This window comes from Notothenia coriiceps, unplaced genomic scaffold, assembly GCF_000735185.1.
Source record: "Notothenia coriiceps isolate Sejong01 unplaced genomic scaffold, NC01 NC01_scaffold00000311, whole genome shotgun sequence".
Classification (NCBI taxonomy): Eukaryota; Metazoa; Chordata; class Actinopteri; order Perciformes; family Nototheniidae; genus Notothenia; species Notothenia coriiceps.
Window position 1 is genome coordinate 265,678 of NW_011333012.1, and position 20,474 is coordinate 286,151.

At 40.4% G+C, this 20,474-nt stretch overlaps 1 protein-coding gene across 1 annotated transcript; it reads left to right on the plus strand.

The window, feature by feature from the left end:
- Positions 1–10,747: 10,747 nt before the first annotated feature.
- On the plus strand, positions 10,748–11,626 carry LOC104941398 (CD82 antigen-like). Its single transcript, XM_010766502.1, has 2 exons — positions 10,748–10,882; positions 11,420–11,626. Exons 1-2 carry the CDS (start codon positions 10,820–10,822, stop codon positions 11,609–11,611), a joined length of 255 nt encoding a protein of 84 aa, XP_010764804.1. The 5' UTR covers positions 10,748–10,819; the 3' UTR covers positions 11,612–11,626.
- The last annotated feature ends 8,848 nt before the right edge of the window (positions 11,627–20,474 follow it).

Here is a 20,474-nt window from a genome sequence, read left to right on the forward strand (position 1 = left end):
AGGCACAGAGAAAAGGTGGGTGGAATGGAAAAGGGGCATTGTGAAGTTGAAGAAATCGATAGGAAGGGAAGTGTCAGGGAGAAAAACGAGAGGAAAAGCTGGAGGAGGATGAGTTCAGCGAGAGGAGAGCGGACAGTGACAGGAAAGGAGAAGATAAGTCAAGAGGAGAGAGGAGGAGTCAAGAAGGGACAAGTTGAACGAGAGGAAAGCAGTGAGGAAACGACAGGTGAACACAAGCCAAGGGAAAAGACGGAAGAGAAGACAGGCGGGGAGAGGAGAAACTTGGAGAGTGGTAAGGATGAGCAGAGAGGAAAAGACAAGAGAGGAGATAATGGGAGTGGTGACGAGAGAACGAGCCAAGAGGAAGAGAATGGGATAGAAAGGAAATGACAAGTCGAGATATAAGATCAGGAAACGGAAGAGAGGAAGGAAGTCGAAGGGAAATGAGGAAACAATAAAGCTTAGATACTGCTTCTGTATATGTGACTAATAGAGATTTTAAGCTCTTGGCAGCTGGGTACACACTTGGAAATCCAAATACAATCATTTATTGACTTTAATCCTTTTGCTTAAAGAAATGCCAACAAATTAAGTTATATTCTTTTCTGAAAAAGATAGGTTCTTTAGGACCTTGGTAGACTAAAAACACTAGACTGGTTTTCTAGGAAACTGATATGAGCATGGAATGTTATCATTCCTTCCTTCCGGAAAAACATCAGGGATGAAGAAGTGATACGATTACATCTCTTTGACACTATTCACCTCGAAAGGATTTCACAATTATATGGCAATGTCTGAAAGTCTTTCGTCGTTCAATACAGAAACAAAGTCAGAGAAAGAACAATTATATGATTGAAGCATCTTTGCTCATATCAAAGATTAAATAGCATCAATTAATTTCATTGTAATTCATACAACAGAACAAATTGGCAGATTTTTCTTATGGCCCCAGCCTTCCTTTCTCGACCATTATCAAAGAGAGATGCACTTGGAATGTACTTAATGTATTAATAAAATCACCTTACCCCTTACAGTGCATTGAACTGGGTTAAGCTGCATTTTCTATGGTAGCATACAATCTTTCAATTTATGCATTTTTGTATGACCTTTTGCGTTCTTATTCATTCAGTGGTCACACTGTGCAGCTGTCAACATCTGTTTCTCCTGTATGTCCTTGAACAAGCCTCTACCTGATCTTTAACTTTAAGCTGCTCTGGTTAAGTGCATCGGCTTAATGCGGAAAAATGCAAATGTAAATAAGCAAAATCGACTTCATGGAAATTACTGTTTCAATTCAAAGCCATTTAGCAAGACACTGAGGCACCAGCCGAGGCCCCTTTGGAGCTGACAAAGAAATAATGAGACATTCATTGAATAATAACCTCCTTTAGTCATTCCAATGCATTCCAATGTACTCCAGGCAACATTCTGACCCATAAAGGCCTGCAAATGACCAAATGCCTACATGTCTTGCTTGTACTCTTCCTTTGTTTTATATCGTTACGTATACACCAAGCAAGCATGACAATGGTTTAAAAGGTCTATGTAATGGATGTATTAAGGCACGTTAAATTGGCGAAAGTGTTTGGTTATTGTCGCTATAGTTACAAGGCCTTCACTTAAGCCCCTTAAAGTGAATCTGACCTTAGTTTAAAGTGTTGGTCTTGTGCCTGAATGAGCACTTTGTTGACTTTACCAATTTCACAGCAGTTAGAATAAAGTAAATGTTGAATTGGTACTAGAATAAACGTGCAGAGAGGGAGTTTAATGCACATTGTGTATGCCATCTAAGATAACTGTAATAACTATTATTCCAGTCATCATCTTTTCTGCAAAGAAATTGTTTAATAAACCCTGTTAGCCAATTTTAGGTTTTTGAAGAGATTGATCTAATTTCTCAAACATTTTTTCATACATCAGGAAAAGGATTTTTGCCTTGGAATGAAAGCGGGGCGGTAGAGGTTATTAAACCAACAGACTTTCCCTGTATTACCAGTTTTTATTTATTCAAAATGTGCTGATGAACGCATACTAGTCCAGTACAAGTATTTAGATAAAGCAAGTGAGCAAATACAATTAAAAGCTGCAAGTCTATCAGTGTGTTCCAGTCCCCTTTTTTCCTTTCAGTCTGCTGTCCTTGAACTGAGGAACACCTGATTCAGCTGCAACTAAGATGCACTAAAAACTGTTTAAACTCTATTGCATTATCATGGATTATAAAAACAGGGTTAATGACTTCCTGACCACTCAAATGTTTGTTATTTTATATTAAACTGTTGTATCCTGCGGTCTTCAGACTACCATTGTAATATGGATCTGAGAGGAATAATTATAGTTACACAAATGTTAAATAGAAAAGTCAAAATATAAAATCTAGTTTCCTGTGAAATAGTTTTCTGAATGCCTTTGTGTAACAAAATAAGTGACATTGACAAGAGTAGCCTTCAGAAAAAAACTCACACTCAACAAGAGAGCCTTTGTCCTGCAACCTCATTATTCTCTACGACTGCAAACTAATCCCGTACCTCTGTGCTCTGTCGGAGAACCTCCACGCACTCAAATACCACCATTCTCAGATGAAACACTCCAGCAATGAGCCACTCTGACTGAAGTTTCATTAGTGGGGCCTGTTTTGTGCAGAGAAGTGCAAATGTGCCCATTATACAAACGTCCCCTCAGCAGAGCCCCAGTCATAATAACTGCCATGGTTAAAAAGTCTATGTGGTGACCTGTGTGAAGAACACCTGCACATGCAAGGTAGAGCTTGCTTAGATTTGGTGTGAGGTCATGCGTGTAAGTTCTTTTGCATGTATGGATTGGACAATTCTGTGTGTGTTCTTATTCAATGGTGAGTAAGTGTCTATCGGCATGCTGTATGCAGTGACTGATATTCAATTAGTGCACCTGCCACCCCTACACGGCCTGGCATTCCAGCGCTCCGTAAATCAGCCCGTCTGACAGCACACAGGTCGATATTAATATTAACGCCTCCATAAATAATGTTATTGTAGGCCCTCATGTTAATGGTTCATGATATGGTGGCCATGATAAAGTACAGTGCGTGTTCTATTGTGAAGGAGCTGGGATATAACAGGGACAGAGAGCGAGAGATATAGACGGACTAAATCCCCTTCCATGTCCTTCGATAGGGACGTTGGTGACATTGGTTTGGAAAGGCGCCGAGCTGGTCACAGCTGTGTTCCCAAGCCTGGCTGGCTAGGGGGTGGGGAGGCTGTGTGTGTGTGTGTGTGTGTGTGTGTGTGTGTGTGTGTGTGTGTGTGTGTGTGTGTGTGTGTGTGGGGATTGGTTGGGGGTTAGAGTGGGAGGCTGTTGGTACTGGAAACAACGGATTAATTATTATAAATCGTCTCTCAGGCCACATGTTTATGGCTGCTACTCAAACTGTTGCCTGACTATGCGATTTCCATCTCGTACACTGCATTGTATTCGACTAAAGAGGGCAAGGGTAGAGTAAAAGAAAGGCTTTGCTGTTTTGTGACAATTGCCACTATTTCATTCTGACAGCAAACATATCATTGTTAAGTCTTTATTCAGCTGCTGCAAATCACCAGATTAGCAACTAGCTGAAAGTGATGACTGTTGAGACTATGGGCTGTTTGAAAAGTCTGCTTTCTTTTTTTAGAGTCCAAAGTTTCAATACTTCTGTGAAATTGGCATTTATTTTTCCTTTTAACTTCCTGCCTGGAATGTTGCATAATAAGTTTTCGTTTCACTCTGCCCTGCTTCGTTGCCACATAGTTGCGTGTGATTCTTCAAAGTCACTTCCCAGTACACACACTCTTCGGGCCTTTGAACAGCTGGTTAAATTGCAGATATAAAGAAAAATTCATCAAGAGTTGCTTAGAGAGCAGTTTTACTCATTGACATGCTCCTCCACACAGATGTTGACTGAACTTGCAGCATGCAAATTCAAACTAATGATATTACAGTCACAAGTTACAAGCGTCTCCAAACCATGTGTTGGATGTGGTATCATTTGTGGCCTCAGTTTCAGCACACATGGAAATTCATGCCGTCAGAGGTTAGCATTGTCAACAAATGATCAAAAAGTCTATAATAAAAAAAATCATTACATTTTAATTCCCATATCCCATGTCTATATGCTCCTTCTTTATACAATGTTGAGAAATTAAACGAAAAAAAAGATTATTAAACACAAATCACCTCGCAGGCAACGGCTCGCAAAATAATTAAATGAATGAATAAATCACTGCGGAGAAATATTAATCAGCTCTCATGCTCATCTGCGAGGGAGGAGGCGGCTCATGCACTGCATGGTGATTGGCGGGGAGAGTGACACACACACACACACAAATCATCCAATGTATTATTACAGTCATTGTGGATGATTCTGGGTGAGGAGTGAGAAAGAAAATGGGTAAGAAATGGGGAGGTCAGAGCAAGCAAAGTGACACACACACACACACACACACACACACACACACACACACACACACACACACACACACACACACACACACACACACACACGCCCTGGACCAGGGGTTTTGCAAAGCCCGGATCATCCCCACTAATCCACACTCATTAAGGATGAACTCCATGATAGCGTGCCACCACCAGCAGACTCCATTCCCCCCTCTTTACCCCACTTTCACCCACGTACACACTCACCCTACCACCGTGGATAAGTGGCAGCTTTAAAGGTGAATTTAATAAATTACTGCAGATTGTTGCATGCATGTTTGTTGCCGCTACTTATGTAAACAGAACACCTGCCACACCTGTCAGCAGTAATCAGGCCCGGCTTAATTAAAAGCGACGAAGCTTTTATTTCAGGTGACGTGCGTTTGACCGAGGGAAGTTGAGCACTCTTCACTCGACTCTTCAGAGAAGTGTGTCTTCAAACGGACGAGGAATTCAAGATGAGACAAGCTGCGGGGTGACAGAGCTGGTGAATCCCTTTTTTTCTGGTAAAATGTAAAAGGATTCAGAGTTTTAGCAAAACTTCAAATAAATTATTCAAGCACTTTTATTGTTCCTCCGGATAGAGAAGAAATTGTTTCTGCTCCCAACAGTTTTTACCCCAGGATTGCAACATAAATAGAATGTTCTTCCTCAGCGCTCCTCTGAATCGCTGAGAAGGTCACTGCTGAGAGGAGTCTACCTACAAGCCCCTTGGGCTGAACAAAAACTGCCACACGGATACTTCCTTTCCAGCCCTCTGCCTCTGAAATAACTGTCCCTGTGTGGTGTTCTTAAATAAATTACAGATATGCTATCCTCCCAAGATGTGATCTCTGTTCTTCAGCGCAAATTAAACATTTAAACCCATTTAGGTTGGTGCTCAGTGTAACTTGAAGCAGTGTGGTTGCAAGGGGCGATATCCAGCCAGAGTTCTGTCGCAGCAGTACTTAGAAGTGATGCTTGTTGCTCTGGGGCCCTGCATCCGGAGAGGAAGCAGAGTGGCCTTGATGCGAGAGAGAGAATATATCATGTAACTAAAAGGTCACAAGCTTGATCGCACAACACAACAGTGTTTCTACCCGAAGCTATCGCGTCAAAGTGTCAAGGCACTATAGTCAGAGACGCTCTCTCCGTTTGACCGCCTCAAATTAAACATAACTTCAAAGGCTCATCTTGGAGGATGATTGAAAAATGTGTCAGTTTTATTTTCAAGCAGCCTTTTTTCTTATCAAAGTCACACACATACTTGTAAAATTGAAACAATGACCTTGGTCACATGATGAATGGTAGAAATGTGGGCTTGAGTTGCTCAACTTAGCTTATACCAAGACGAGCTGGAATTTATTTTACGAATCGCAATAAACATCCAAAGCTGTACAGACTTTTAACTCAGAAGTAAGTCCACAGATCTAAATGTTTTTTTTCTGAGCTCCAATTGTCATGTTTGAGAATAAAATGATTTATAGAAGCCAGGAGAAATAATACCAAATAATTACAGCAATTATAATCGCTCGAATCAAATCATAATCTAAATTAATTCATGTGTCCTTCCAAAGACAATGGCAGCATGAAAACAGAAATGGGATTACTACCAATCTGTAACGCTTGATTATTAAAAATAAATAGCCTACAGTGTTGAAAACACCATAGGATTGCTTTGGAGGTTTGCAAATCATGAAAGCACATCCTATTTATCTTGTATTTTAGGGATGGTCGAGGACCTTAAAAGCTAATTATGTGGGAACTCTTTACAAAAACATAATCCAGTAGAACAGGAGACACTGTGTGAAGTCAATGTCCTCTGATCATTAAGCAGCAGAGGGCTAAATGAATTAGTTTGGGTGTGTGTGCATTCTTTGAGGGGAGGGGTTGGAGCATTTAATAGACCCAGCCTCACTATGAACCCAGAGAAAATGTTTTGTCATTTGACCTTCATTAACATCTTCTATTCATTGCTCCAATTCTGGAGATAAATCAGGAAATGGCTCCTATTGTATCTTCCAGTGGCGTGCAGTAAAGCATATCCCGGTACCTGACTTTCATTAGCCTTTGTCTCTTTAAACAATAAGCAGAGCCTTGATCGAACACAGGTTTTAGAAGGTATTTGTCTTTGGAGGACCCAACTAACAGAAATGAAGAGGCGATCTAGCAAAGACTCAGAGACAAAAACAAACCTTGATGTTGTAAGGTGAGGTGTGTGGAAAAGAGCAACACCTCTAACAAAGATAGTGGAAAGAGAAGACGAGGGGAAAAATATAAAGTCTCTTTGGGAGCCGAAGACTTTCCAGAGGGGGTCGTCTTCCCACCATTGAAGCATTGCTGGATTAACCCAATCAGAGGATTAATCAGACTTGAAACATTGGTGGCACCTTTATCTGCCGGTGCATGGCAGCAGAATTAGGATCCAGAGTACAGAGACGGCGTTCCCACAACCTCTCTGCTTGCCAAAAAACCCTCAGAGACAGAGGGGAATTAGAAGCTCCCAGCTTACCCCATCTGACTTTTTGAAACTGGGTCCCTCTTGCAACCGTCTCATTATCATTAAGAGCTAGAGTCCTGCATGTCTGCTCTACTGGAGGCGTATCAGGCAAGACAAGGGACATGTATGTTGGGTTGGTATAATCGACTTCATCTTGAAAAGATTGTAGCATCTTAAAAACGTATCCGAGGAGCAGGATCCACCCAGCAGATCCCTTTCAACAATGCCTTGCATGCATGCTAAATCTCAAAGGTCAGCACTCAGCTGTGATTTTAGCATCTTCAACACAACAGGCATCAGATTATCAGCCACTATTAAGTACAATCCTCCATCCTTGCAGGGATTTAAAGACGTGGTGAGCCGATTGCCCTCGAAACCAGCAGAAATTAGCTCTCGCTGTGCCATGTTTGCCTAACCCTTTAATAAAGGATCAAATCTGTGAGAAGGCCAGACGCTTTATTTTTTAAGCCCGTGACCACATGTTCATGAGCAGCCCTTGAAAATTTGGCTGACAGAAAAAAGGTATTTGCAGTCGATCTACATTGAATAAATAAATAAAACGTAATACTTATCCGTCTCCATCTGTCTGCCTTAAATTTTGCTGCAACTAATCCCAACACCTAGGCTCAGCAAAGAGAAAAAACAGGACTGTCGCCCATGAGGAAAAAGCAAGAGAAGCCTGCAGTGTAAACAGGGAGGCCAGCATTGATCCCAGCTCTCTGGTAGCCAGGTCATCGATTGCAGGATGCAGCTGTGATACTTGGCACACCTTGCTGACTCCAACCACAACTTTGAATCTACTGCTAACAGCAAGCATTTTTCACCTTCCTTTTGTCAGCTGACCAAGTGATTCAGAGAAGAGGGAAGGGGGAGGGATCCTACACCATCCTCTTATAATTGTGTGGGAACATCATTTTTCAATCGCAGCTTTGCTTCCCCATCCCCAGGAGACACTTTTCTCAAACAGTAATCATTATGTTATGGAAGCGGCTGCCGGGCACAGTTGTACATGCAACAGGAGCCAATGAGCAGAGGCTTACAGTCCTTGGGGCTTCACAGGCGCACATATGGGAGCGCCATTGTGGGATTGTGAAAAAGAATGAAAAAAGTGGAAGTGAGCGAAAGCACAGACCCATATTTGATCTTTTATTCTCCCTGGAGATTTATCGATCCTGGAATCTTGTCAAGGCTTATTTTGCAGGGTTAAGTAAAACACAAACATCAAAGATCAACTTGTTTTTCTCCACAGCCCTCCTTCACAAGTGCCCTTCCTACACACACTGTTCTATTTAAAGATGTGTATCTCCCAACATTCAATATGAATACACTTAAAAGAGCATGTGAGAGGAGAGCTGAGCGAAAAAGCACTTTAAACAAGTAACGTCAGGATGCACCTAATAGCCGTCTGATCAGCAAGTGTTTCATCTTCGCCACATTATCTCCAAATTCAATAATGGTTCTTCAAACACTCTGTTGTGTCTAAACTCTCTTGCAATTGATGCATCCGGGCTCCACTTAGTTGGTATTCCACTCCTGTTGCTGGTGTCCCCTCTGTGTCTCCCTAATACTTGCCAAAAGGAAGCCATAATATATTTAGAACTGATGCACGGACATTGATGTCTGGTGGGAAAATTAGAGGCTTCTCTGTCAATGTACAGCCAGTCTTGTTATTGACTCTGACATATTCTGGGATGCTAGTGATAACAACTTGACAAATGGGCCCCACTCTTCCTCCTCCAAATAACACTTTATCTCTTTATGTCCCCCCCATCACCCACCTCTTTCAGATTATTTTCTGTGATAGGATATTACATTCTGGCTGAGTACAACCAGGAAGTGCTGGTAAGGATAGAATGGCATTGTGGGTATGGTATGAAGATCCTGTGCTATGGTAAGGAGAATAGAGATCCAAAATGTCCACAACAAATGCGAGGTAGACGTCATTCCTGTCACTTTGAATTAAGCTTTCATTGCTTAGAAATTAAGACTCAGTGAACACACATTTAGAGTCTGAAGGGGATAGAATTACAAGTGAACATATAGTCGAATAAGAGTGGAATCATTTACTCACTAATATTTGGGAATATGTCAGTGAATACCAAGATAATAACCTGGTCAAAGATGGAACAGGAAGAACGCAAACGCCAATGGATGTTTACAATACACAGTTTTCCTAACAACATAAATGTCAAGCATTATTTGCATTTGCAGTAAGTTAGCTAAGATAACATTGTTAAACCTTTTTCAAACCTATGTTAAGAGGACTCTATAGAGTGGTGCAGGGATGACGTATTTACCCGGAAATAATCTGCGCATGGGTTCCCTCGACAAAAAAGCAATGGGATTTCTCCATAGGATTTTGGAAAATAGCTCGAAATAAGGTCTGTGGAAAGCGAACCCGTTTTATAAATGCACTTTTTGTTCAGCCGGATAATATCCACATGTCTACCCTACTTTTATAATTTTCTAATCATAAATCTAATCGCCAGAAGCAAAATGCTAACGTTATGCTATAAACGAACTACAGCAGGGTCGCTGCTTCAACATCACCCAACTTAAGATCCATATTCAAAAATACAGATTAAAAATGGTACAAGTTGAAACTTTTGTTTTAACAGTTTGCAAGAGGCAGGTACTTGCTTTCAAGCAGATCAGTGCAAACTAACTTAGCGGGAGTGTTTACGTGTTCGGTGTAATGACGTACAACGGCCTCGACAACTTCTGTAGTCCTATTCAGCCACATGTTAACAACCATTGTTTTTCAGACACGTAAACTCTTCAAAAATCATCAGGGGTCACTGCTGATGTATTTAATGTCGTAGAACAAAACGTGATCCGTCTCTTCAATTTGTGTCAAACACAGATCTTATTTCCAGCTATTTTCCAAAATCCTATGGAGAAATCCCATTGACTCTGAGACGAGGGAACCGGTAGTGATGAAATGCTCACTCACTTCCGGGTCTTAGGACTCGTCACTGCACCACTCTATTGGGTTGATGTCACATCTAGTCAATGTTTCTGATTGACTTCTATATAATTGAAAAATTCATTTTAAAGAGCGTCAAATGAGATGACATTAATTCAAACCTCATAAGTATTTTGCTGTCAAACTCTGTATATATTTAAAGCACTTTTTGCCATACTTTCTATAATCACGGTGCTTGCCAATCCCCATTTTGAAGTTGGATGTAATTTGTCCCAGGTTGTTGACATGGAGTCTGGTTTTAGTTCTGAACTGAGCTCTTGGCAGATGTCTGGACTCAAACTCGATGACATGAACGAGATGATTCCCACTTCTGGATCCTCTATTTGGGACTGTTGTGTAGACAGTGATGTGGCACACAGATGCCTTTGTTTGCCAATGCTGAAGTGCACACTCTCCAGAAAACACTCCTTTTTGTCCACACTCAACTGAGAGTTTTCCTCTTGTCAGTATTAGGGCTACAACTCACTGTTATTTTCATTGATGAGATTCTGGCAATTGCTTTCTTGATTTAATAGTCGTATATGCATCAGAAACTACTGAAAAAAGAAAATTGTTAAAGTCCTATTGGTCGAGAAATATCTTACAGTTGCAGCAATCTACTCTTCTTATTCTTCTAATTTCAGTTTTTTACTCATTTGTTTTACATCAGGTTACAAATAGGCCTGAAATATACACAGGGTACACATGAACAAACAGAGCTACGGGTCGCCCAATGGTTCTGTACCTGGTACCAGGAAGTGAACCGGCACCTCTCCACCTACCAAAATAACTCTGTACTTGATCCAATCGGGGCTTGAACCGGCGACCCTTCAGTTCCCAAACAATAACATGTACCTTCTGTCCACACAGGTAACTCCACATCTGTGAAGGCGGCCTGCTACATCCTGATTGGCGTTGGGGCCTTCTCCATGCTCATGGGCTTCCTCGGCTGCCTGGGGGCCATTTACGAGATCCGCTGTCTGCTCGGCCTGGTGAGTGACACTACACATGTCTGAATGTATGTACACTCTGATCATTTAAACATGATGATGAGTAAGACAGGCGATGTGCTAGTGGAAGATTTATTGTGTAAGTAGTTGGACTAACTTCTCCTAAAGGACCAAAAACAGCTCTCTGCCTAACTTAATGAGTTTTCAAGTATTCCAGCGGGCTTTCAAAATAAAAGCCCCAGAAAGAATCTTAATCCTAACAGGAAGCTCAAGATTAGTTTTTATTCCAAATAAAAGCCCGAACAAGTATCTTAAGCCTAACGGGAGGCTCATAGAGTACATACAGTAACTCTTTACCATATATACAGCAAAGAATACAACTATTACAGAATGTAGTTACTGACTTGTCAGGCTTCAATATGCATGCACACACATACCACTTTGAAGTTGGTTCATTTATAGTTGCTTTGTTGCCATTAAGATCTCTTTTTTTAAAGGTTTTACGGGGCTCCTGCTGCACCAACATGTTTTACCACTCCGATGTTTCACATGAGTTTACCATCTGCTGTCTCTCCGCAGTACTTCACCTGCCTCCTGCTGATCGTCATCGCTCAGGTAGTAGCCGGCGCCCTCATCTACTTCCAGAAGGAGACGGTGAGTGATGTCACTTCCTCTTCCTCTGTCCTAGATTTCATTGAGTGGTGCAGTAATGATGTATTTTTGAAGGCCAACCCTGAAGTTAGCGTCCCAAGTCCTTGCACGCGAAAATAGCAATTGCATTTTTCAAATTGATTTTTACAGAGAATTAGCTCAGTGCAGAGTCCTGCACGGGTCTGATTTTCAAGACCCGCTCCCGCCCGCACCCGCGACGTCCAATACCGAACCCGCCCTGCTACCCGCTCATATTGCCAATTAGTTCCGCAAACCGACCCGAACCCGCATATCCTATGAGCAGTGAAGACATGCAATTATTAACACACGCAGTTGCATATTTGGTTCAAAAAGCGTGTGATGTTAATAATTTCATAATACGACCTGGTTCTTTTCTCTATCTAGGATGACACCAAAAACCTCCCAGTCGTTGGATTTCGCTCTTGAGGAAGAGTTATTGACAAAGCTGTATTCTTCTTAAGAGAGCTTCGCAGAAGTAAAAATCTAACGTAACTGTTGCATGCCTTCATGTCACCACTGCTAAGCTGAAGGTGGCAAATGTTCGACGTGACGTTTAGTAATCTCTTTTAGTCTTAAAGTTTTGCACATTCACAAGTTGGGTATTTACTGACATACTTTATGTTGTACCACATAACGTGAAAATCGGTTAAGATTTGTCAACCACAGACCTTATTTTGGGCATATAGCTACAACCTCAAACAAAAAAGTTAGGAGGCGTGCGAACAGGAATCGGTAGCATGCCAAATCATTTCTAGTTTTTTAGGACTCATTCCTGCACCATTCTGACAGCTTCATGGGAGTTTCCCCCCTTGTTTTCTTTTGTTAGTTGAGTCGATTCCGACTAGTGGAATGAGAAGGGTTGCAGAACACTTATCAGAAACAGGTTTATTGCCAGGTAGGTTCACACATACGAGGAATTTGACTTGATCTCATGGTGCATACATAGAATATAAAACAAAAAATGTTTAAGGACACTGTAATAAAATGTAGTTAAATGGCAATAAAATAAAGCAGTAATTTACAGTGAAATAGAGTGCAGTGAATAATAGAATCTATTATTCACTGCACTCTATTTCACTGTAAATTACTGCTTTATTTTATTGCCATTTAACTACATTTTATTACAGTGTCCTTAAACATTTTTTGTTTTNGACGTACCATAACGCCATCATATTAACTGTTGTTATTGCCTAAATAGTTTCAAGAAAAAAGAGGGAACAAAAGAGTTAATTATTTGTACATAAATATTTCTAAATATAGCATTTTTGGTATTTTGTTATTGCAAGAGCTTTTCAAAATGGTAACTTGTCAAGATAAGCAGATATAGCCGCCCTATAATCGTATGTATAACATAATGAATGTGATACAAAATGTCGAGATCCCATTATTCCATGACATTTGAATGCCCATGTATCACAATCCCTACCATAACTACATGATTAGATTACAAGGTTGTTCAATAGTCTCCACCCTTGATAATCCCTAAAACAGTCTTTCAAGCGGAAGTCTTTCAAGTGGCTCTGTGTGCATTTTGGAGTATTTGGCAAGCCTCTTGCTGGGGTTAAATACCTTCTTCCTCCATTGATCTTTTTTTCATGTTTCACTGGCATTGGTGAGGCCCACAAATTAACTTGATTGAAATGTGGTAGCTGGTACAAGAGGTCAGAAACGGGGTTAACAGCTATCGTGATTAAGCCTCCTTCTCACCCAGCGTGCCACTCCACAAGAATCACACAAGCGTATCCCACCAGGTATGAGGTGACGACTATGCAAAATGCTTAAACATCCAGGCATTTCCACTCTGAGTCAGGCTCTCACTCCCAACTGTATCAGCATGAGAGGAGAGGGGAACTCAAGCATTGACACATACAAGTGTACACAAGCAGTACACACACACACACCTATCTCAGCCTCAAGGTCAGGCAGTATTGGCAAATGGTAAGATAAAAACAGCTCTGGCAGCCATGGAGTAGTCTGAGATAACATCACCTTGAGCACCACATGACACCAAAAAGCGGCTATGTATTTGGCTATGTATTTATTTATATTGGTGCTTTTTCCTTTTAAAGATCCTGTCTTCTTTTCATGATATTGAGACAAATTGCGTCGTGGCCATGAAAGCTACTCTGCTGATTAACTCTTCTCGGATGGCTTTTTATCTGTTGGCATTTGATGTACGACATCTTTGTAAGGGCTACGGTCGAATGCAATCACGGGCCCTTTCATTGCAGGGGCCCCCCTTGGATTGCCTGCTAGTTCTCGAGGGAGGCCATCCCTCAGAAAATATTGACTGTTGGACAGTGAGGGCCTGAGTGTGTATCAGGACAGGCTGCTTTAGAGAGAAATTGCAAATGTCTTTGTGTGTGAGTGTACGTGTGTTGTGCCTGTCTGTCTCCATGTACTAATGGAGAAATAGGAGGACAGAGCCACACAGAGGGCAAAGGTCAGTCGTCTTGTGAAAGGGAGAGAGGAAAATTCCCTTTTCTTCGATGCATTGCTCCCAAATGCACCCGCTTTCCAGTCTGTTTTCCCTCACTGTTGATAGCCTACACTTCCAGATATGTGAGGAGCTCCCAATATTTCAAAGAGTTACAGCTCACCTGCTGCATTCTTATCCTTCAGCAAATGTCTCTTTTACTGACCAAGCAGACCTTTCCAATCCTTTTAACATGCCTCATTCATGGAAACTACATTAACATTGTCATGCGAAAGATGAAACTTAGCCACATTTTAAACAAGGCCTCATTCTTGTTCTCATCCACCATTTTCTGTGAGTTTTTCTTTTTCTAATTTTCTGAGAAGTGTCAGGGTTGCTTGACTGAGGGCTACTTTCACAAATCAAAGCATAGCGTCCCCAGGGTGAATGTTTATGCTCTTGCCTGCTGTTTATGTCTTAAAACAGTAATGCGCAAGATAAAGTGCATTGAGTAGTTTTAATATGCTTGTTACCGAATATAATAAAACGGCACCAGTGGGACTGAAATATTTCCCTCAAAGACATTTCCAACATGGTGAAAGGTTATGCTCTGTCACCCAAAAGTCACCCAGCTTCCAGAAGGATGCCTAGTGGGATGTGGACCTTTTGACTACCTTTTATAGGTCACACTTGTCATGCACAGTCCCATGCTGATACTGAACTGAATATCAAGTGACAGTCATATGAGGAGTGTCAAGGGTTAATCTATCGTTTGGGTTCATGTTAAAAAAGGGTCAGCTTAAGGTTGTGGTAATGCAGAAAAAATAGATCCCCCTGTTTGACTAATGACCCGGTTTATTGGTTTGCAACATTGCAGCAACACAGTACAGGCACGTTTGTACATTCATATGTTGGAGCATGGACGACAAGATGTTTGGCTTCTTATTTAGATCTTGCGTTTTAGGAGCTGCATTTGCAGGTTGTCTTCAGAAAAAAACGAATAGTTAGCTTGGGTCAAAATCCAAGTAACTTGGACTCGTTAAACCGCTGTTCATCTTGTTGATGGACATCTGATCATTGGTCGTTTTAAAAGGCAATTTCCAATAGCATCTTTTTTTGTTTACTTTTTTAGTTTGATAATCGTTGAACTTTCTGTTAAAGGCCTGTTTTGCACATATAAGTATAGTATGTGAGAACATGGTGTTATAATTGTTCAAATATGTTGAATGAAAGACACCAAAGCCCCTGCATCCACAAATGGATTGAACCACCACCTATACACAACAGGAAAATGCTTGTAAAGCCACACTTAATATGTTATTGTATGGTTCAGGGGATATTTAAACATGCACAACTGCTCCTCAATCAGGAGTATGATGCTCTACTTGCTTGTTCAGTGTACATTTATCAGGTCAAGAACATCAGCATATTGCCAAAACAGTGAAACTCAAAGGAGCTGTTAGGATACACATGGGGCTAACGGCTGGGGCATGAAAGTGGCCAAGAGGCAAATACGGTTGAATTGAAGTGGAAAAACAGTTGTATTTGCTTAAATGAAGCCTTAGACAGCTGGTGTAAGTTTATCTTACAAAGACACAGTCACTAGCTAACACACATTAATCCCCACCAGTGCGATTAGCTTTCTGCTTGAATGACAGTAATTATCGCTTTAGTCTTGACGTGGAGACACCGACACTCTTGATGTCTTTGTTGAAACTGAAGTGAGAGCCCTTTATCAATCGCCCACACAAGCCCTACACTGCACAACACACTTGTCGTGCTAGATGTGCCTTTCATTGCATTTTTGTGTTAACTCTACATTAATGAGAGATCATTTATAGGAGTTATCTAATAACATTTATAAAACGGACAAGTCAAATCAAGCAATCTGATTGGTTCTTAGCCGTGATATAATGAGCATATACCACGGCCTGTCGTGAGCTATTGCTTAAATATAGATAGAGATATAGCGTATACCAGTGTTTGAGTCTGGCACTGACTTTCCTAATATTTCTATATACTGAGTATAACTCTTTTACACTGACATTATTCTGTCAGACAAGTATTGCATAACTGTCAAGCCTTTAGGAAGCAGGATTTAACTTCTGAGGTATCCATGTCAAATACTTTTCAACTATGTTTTTTTCATGTCCTGATTTATAGAACAAAACCTTTTCCGACCCAAAAAGATGAGTCAAAAGAAATCCCCACATAGTTGAAAGCACACTTAACCCCACATATCAAACCAGATATCAGGTCCATCCATCTGGTGTCTCTGGAGGAAGGTTAGAGGAAGGCTGGACAGGAGAGCAAGGTCACACCTCCTATTATTGCTTGGGAGCTTGGGCTAAAAACATCTCTTTGCCCTGTGCAGAGTGGGATAGTATGTCATGTAGCGACTCTGCCTCGCTCAAGCGATGGGAGCATGTTCGGGAAAGAATCAAGGTCTTGCCCTTTTTAACCATGTCCCTCTGCTCCTGGGTAGCAGCTCCTGGGGTAGATAATAATGGAGTAATCCTCGTATCTGTTTCTGCTTCCCTCACCCTCACAGATCATTTTTCTTCTGCTCTAGTGTATCATTCCATACTGAGCTGGCACAGTACTGAATGTTTTCCCATTTGACTTTTGTACACAGTTTGGCTCAGTTCAGATTACAATCGTGACATTCTATGAAAATGAGAATTTATGCAACCATTTTCAGAGAAAAGTCAGATTATGTTATTACTGTACCATACCAAGAGAATTCGTAAATACAATTTTGAATTGAATGAAAAGTGCAACATTAGGTGTCTGTGAACACTAAAAATAAACTAAATCATTTAAACAGAGAAACTTTTTCTCCCTTTTCCTGTGTGGAAAAAGGTTGATTATATTGTTGATAACATACACCATTCACCATAATTATCATGACAGAAAATCACTGGCACACAGACATGCACTTAGTAGTAGCTTACACCATACCCTACAAAGCTACACACATTGGCACACATATTGACTGTGTGTTGGACAGGGTGTGTGAAAGGTGCCCTGCTGTGTGGTTAGTGACAAAGACTATTTCTGTACTCGCTCTCAGATAGAGAGACAAGCAGGATGTGAAGGAGATGAACTCTCATCACACTGTGCTAAATAGCACCATGGGCCACACACCACACCTAACATTAGCATGCTCCTTTCTAAAGCTGTCATACCTTTGGGCCACCCGTCTGCAGCCACTGAAAGGTCATGTGGGACCCACGGGTACATGTGCAAGTCTTAAAAGCTGATGCATAGGATTTTTGTTTCATCTTTTTCTTTTTCAGGGAAGGTCAATTTAGTGTAAATGTTCTTTTTCAGCAATAATTGATACCAAAATATCAAATGTTGTATCAGACTTCTTTAATGGACCAGTACATGACTAAATGCTGTTCAGGCATGAGTTTAAATTTAGAAGTTCTCTTAACCTGGCAGTTAAAAGGTGTATTATTACATTTAAAAAACAGTTTGTAGGTGATGCCAGCTCATTATTTCATAGCATAGCTGATCATTAAATCTAAGTTATTTCTTGTACTTTACGTTATTGTGTTGTGCTGAAAAAGTGTTGTCCAAGACAATGAGTCTCCCCTGTCTGTCATGTATTGTAGATATTCATTTCAGCTGCTCCTACTTTCCATTCTCCTGTCCTGTTCAACAAAAAGGTGTTGAACAAATCACCTTCTTAGCCAGCTGACTGTTAAATAAATATGGCATGAACTTATTTTGTCTTAATGTAAACAAGTTGTAAATATTACCTCACTGAGATGATGGGTTGTAGAGAAAACTACCCTGCGGTGTTGATAGCTTTCAAGCTAATGGCAACACCAGCTCTGCATCTTTCCTTCTGTACTGTACCATGATATGTGTATGTATTTTAATGTTTACTATGTGTGTATATGTACATGTATGCGGAACTGCAGGATGGAGTCCAGAACAAATGTCCTTACGGGACAATAAAGTATATCGTATCGTACGTTCTAAGTGTTTGAAAACCAAAAAAGGAATCTCAGAGGCCTTCCTCAAAGGTGAATTCAGCTGCCTCTGACAAGTGCTGAGTAATTATGTTCTGATATACACATTTGAAAATGGGGATTTTTAATTCCACATTAAATGGAATGCTTGTCTCTCTATCTGAGATGAACTGGATTTTTACTTGACCAATAACACTGGAGCCTGCCAAGGCAATATTGTATGCTTAAATCTTAAAATGGCATTTTGAAAGAGAAAAAACCTGTTCAGTTATTCCCTATGTTAAAATAAATGGATTGATCAGAAATAATCGATGTGTGTGTGTGTAGGGAGAAAAGGTTGGAAAAGTGGAGATTTTTTCATATATTCACCATTCAAAAAACAGTGTGTTTTGGTCAACGGGGCCAAATCGCCCTACCTTGTCAACCCTGTTGGGGTTCCACAAGGTTCCATTCTTGGACCATTACTGTTTTCACGGTACATAAATGACTTGCCTAATGTATGTCCTGAGTTGAATGTGCAAATGTATGCCGATGATGTGGTAATCTTTGTACACGGGAAGAACACTGAAATGATCACATCTTGTCTCGCAAAAGCTTTGGACAAGGTTCAACACTGGCTGAACAACATTTGCTTACAGTTAAACGTAAAAAAAACAGTATGCATGATGTTCAGTAAACGACCAGTCAAAATCGAAGGATCCAAATCTAAAAAAAACTAACTAGTCTCCCAGTTCAAGTATCTTGGTGTCATACTGGACTCGAACTTGACTTTTAAGAAACATATCAAGAAAGTATCCAATACCATTCAATTCAACTTGTAACATTTTAAACAAATTATACCTTTCTTAACTGTCAATGCTGCAAAGTCATACCTCCACTGCATGATTATATCCTTTATTCAATACTGTTTGACAAACTGGTCGTTTGCTTGCGCCACAAACCTGAAACCAATAGAACAGCTGTACAACAGAGCTATCAAGGTTTTTGACAGAGCCAAATTCATACCACCACTGTACCATCCTTGAAAAACACAATTTCTTAAGTTTTGAAAATGTTAAGTCTTTTAAAAGTATGTGTTTTTTTAATAAATTGTTTACATGGACTGGCCCCCCCTCCCTTAGGGGAATTCATCCACAAAAAATACACTGGACGCTGCACTAGGTCAGAAACCAGAGGAGACTGTGAAGTCCACCGTAGACGGACCACTTGTGGACAAAATGTACTCTCCATTAAAGGCTCATTCTGGAATAGCCTCCCAACTGAGATACGGGATTGTCCCACTCTCAATAGTTTTAAAGGACAACTTAAAGAATGGTTGAGAAACAAACATCCGTGCAATCACCGCTAAATGCACTTTAACACAGGGGGATCTCCTCTTGCACTTTATGTAGCTCGTTTATCTTCTCTTGCACCTTATATGNATGTTATACATACGATTATAGGGCGGCTATATCTGCTTATCTTGACAAGTTACCATTTCGAAAAGCTCTTGCAATAACAAAATACCAAAAATGTTATATTTAGAAATATTTATGTACAAATAATTAATAATAAAATAATAATAATAACTTTTATTTATATAGCGCTTTTCAATAACCCAAAGTCGCTTACAAAAAAAAAATTAAAAGTACAGAAAGGGGGTGAACAGGCAGAAGACAACATATTGGACAAGAAAATTGAACATGAACATTACATGAACAGGCAAAGGACAACACAGGGGGGGAGCAAGCATAGGACAACGAGCAAAAGACAACATAATGGAAAAGAGGAAAGAAAAAGTTGATGAATGTATGAATTCTTTTGTTCCCTCTTTTTTCTTGAAACTATTTAGGCAATAACAACAGTTAATATGATGGCGTTATGGTACGTCTCCTTGCATACAGTGCCGTTCACAATTGGTATGCAATCCGCATTCTAACCTTTATTCCGCTCTCTTTGGAGCAGTCCATCTACCTTGGCAGTGGACAGGCTCGATTATGTTCAAGGCTGAGACATCCCGGGGGTAAAATTCTTCATCTCCTCCTGGAAATCTAGACGGTTGTTACTTTGCTCACAGGACACGTCGACTCAGACCGTCACAATCAATTGTGACAGCATGCATTGACACAAGCGTCTGTCACCATCCATTTACCTGTACAATGAAGGCAGGACACAGTACAAATGTAAATATTTGACTTCTCTATGTAGTTATGACCATACACACATAGGCCATAAAGTCTGCGTTATGTCTCATGCTCTTTTGGGTTACAGTGAGCTGAATACATGAGTACAGACTTGGATTGCAGGCATCAATTGTTTTCGTGATTGAGTATCCTACAGACTTATCAATCGATTAATAAAACAATTATTTTTTGCTTTCTTAAAGAGCAATAGTAAATACACAGAAGAGAAAATAAGGCTACTAATGGGTTTTACTTTTTCAGGAAAATCCGCATTATTATTACGTAAATTGCATAGAATAATATTACGTGAAAAAATAAGCCCATGTTGTGCTTTTAGGTGCTACATGTTGCATTAATGGTCTGAAGGATCAAAATTAACTTTTTTCAAACCTTCTACCCAG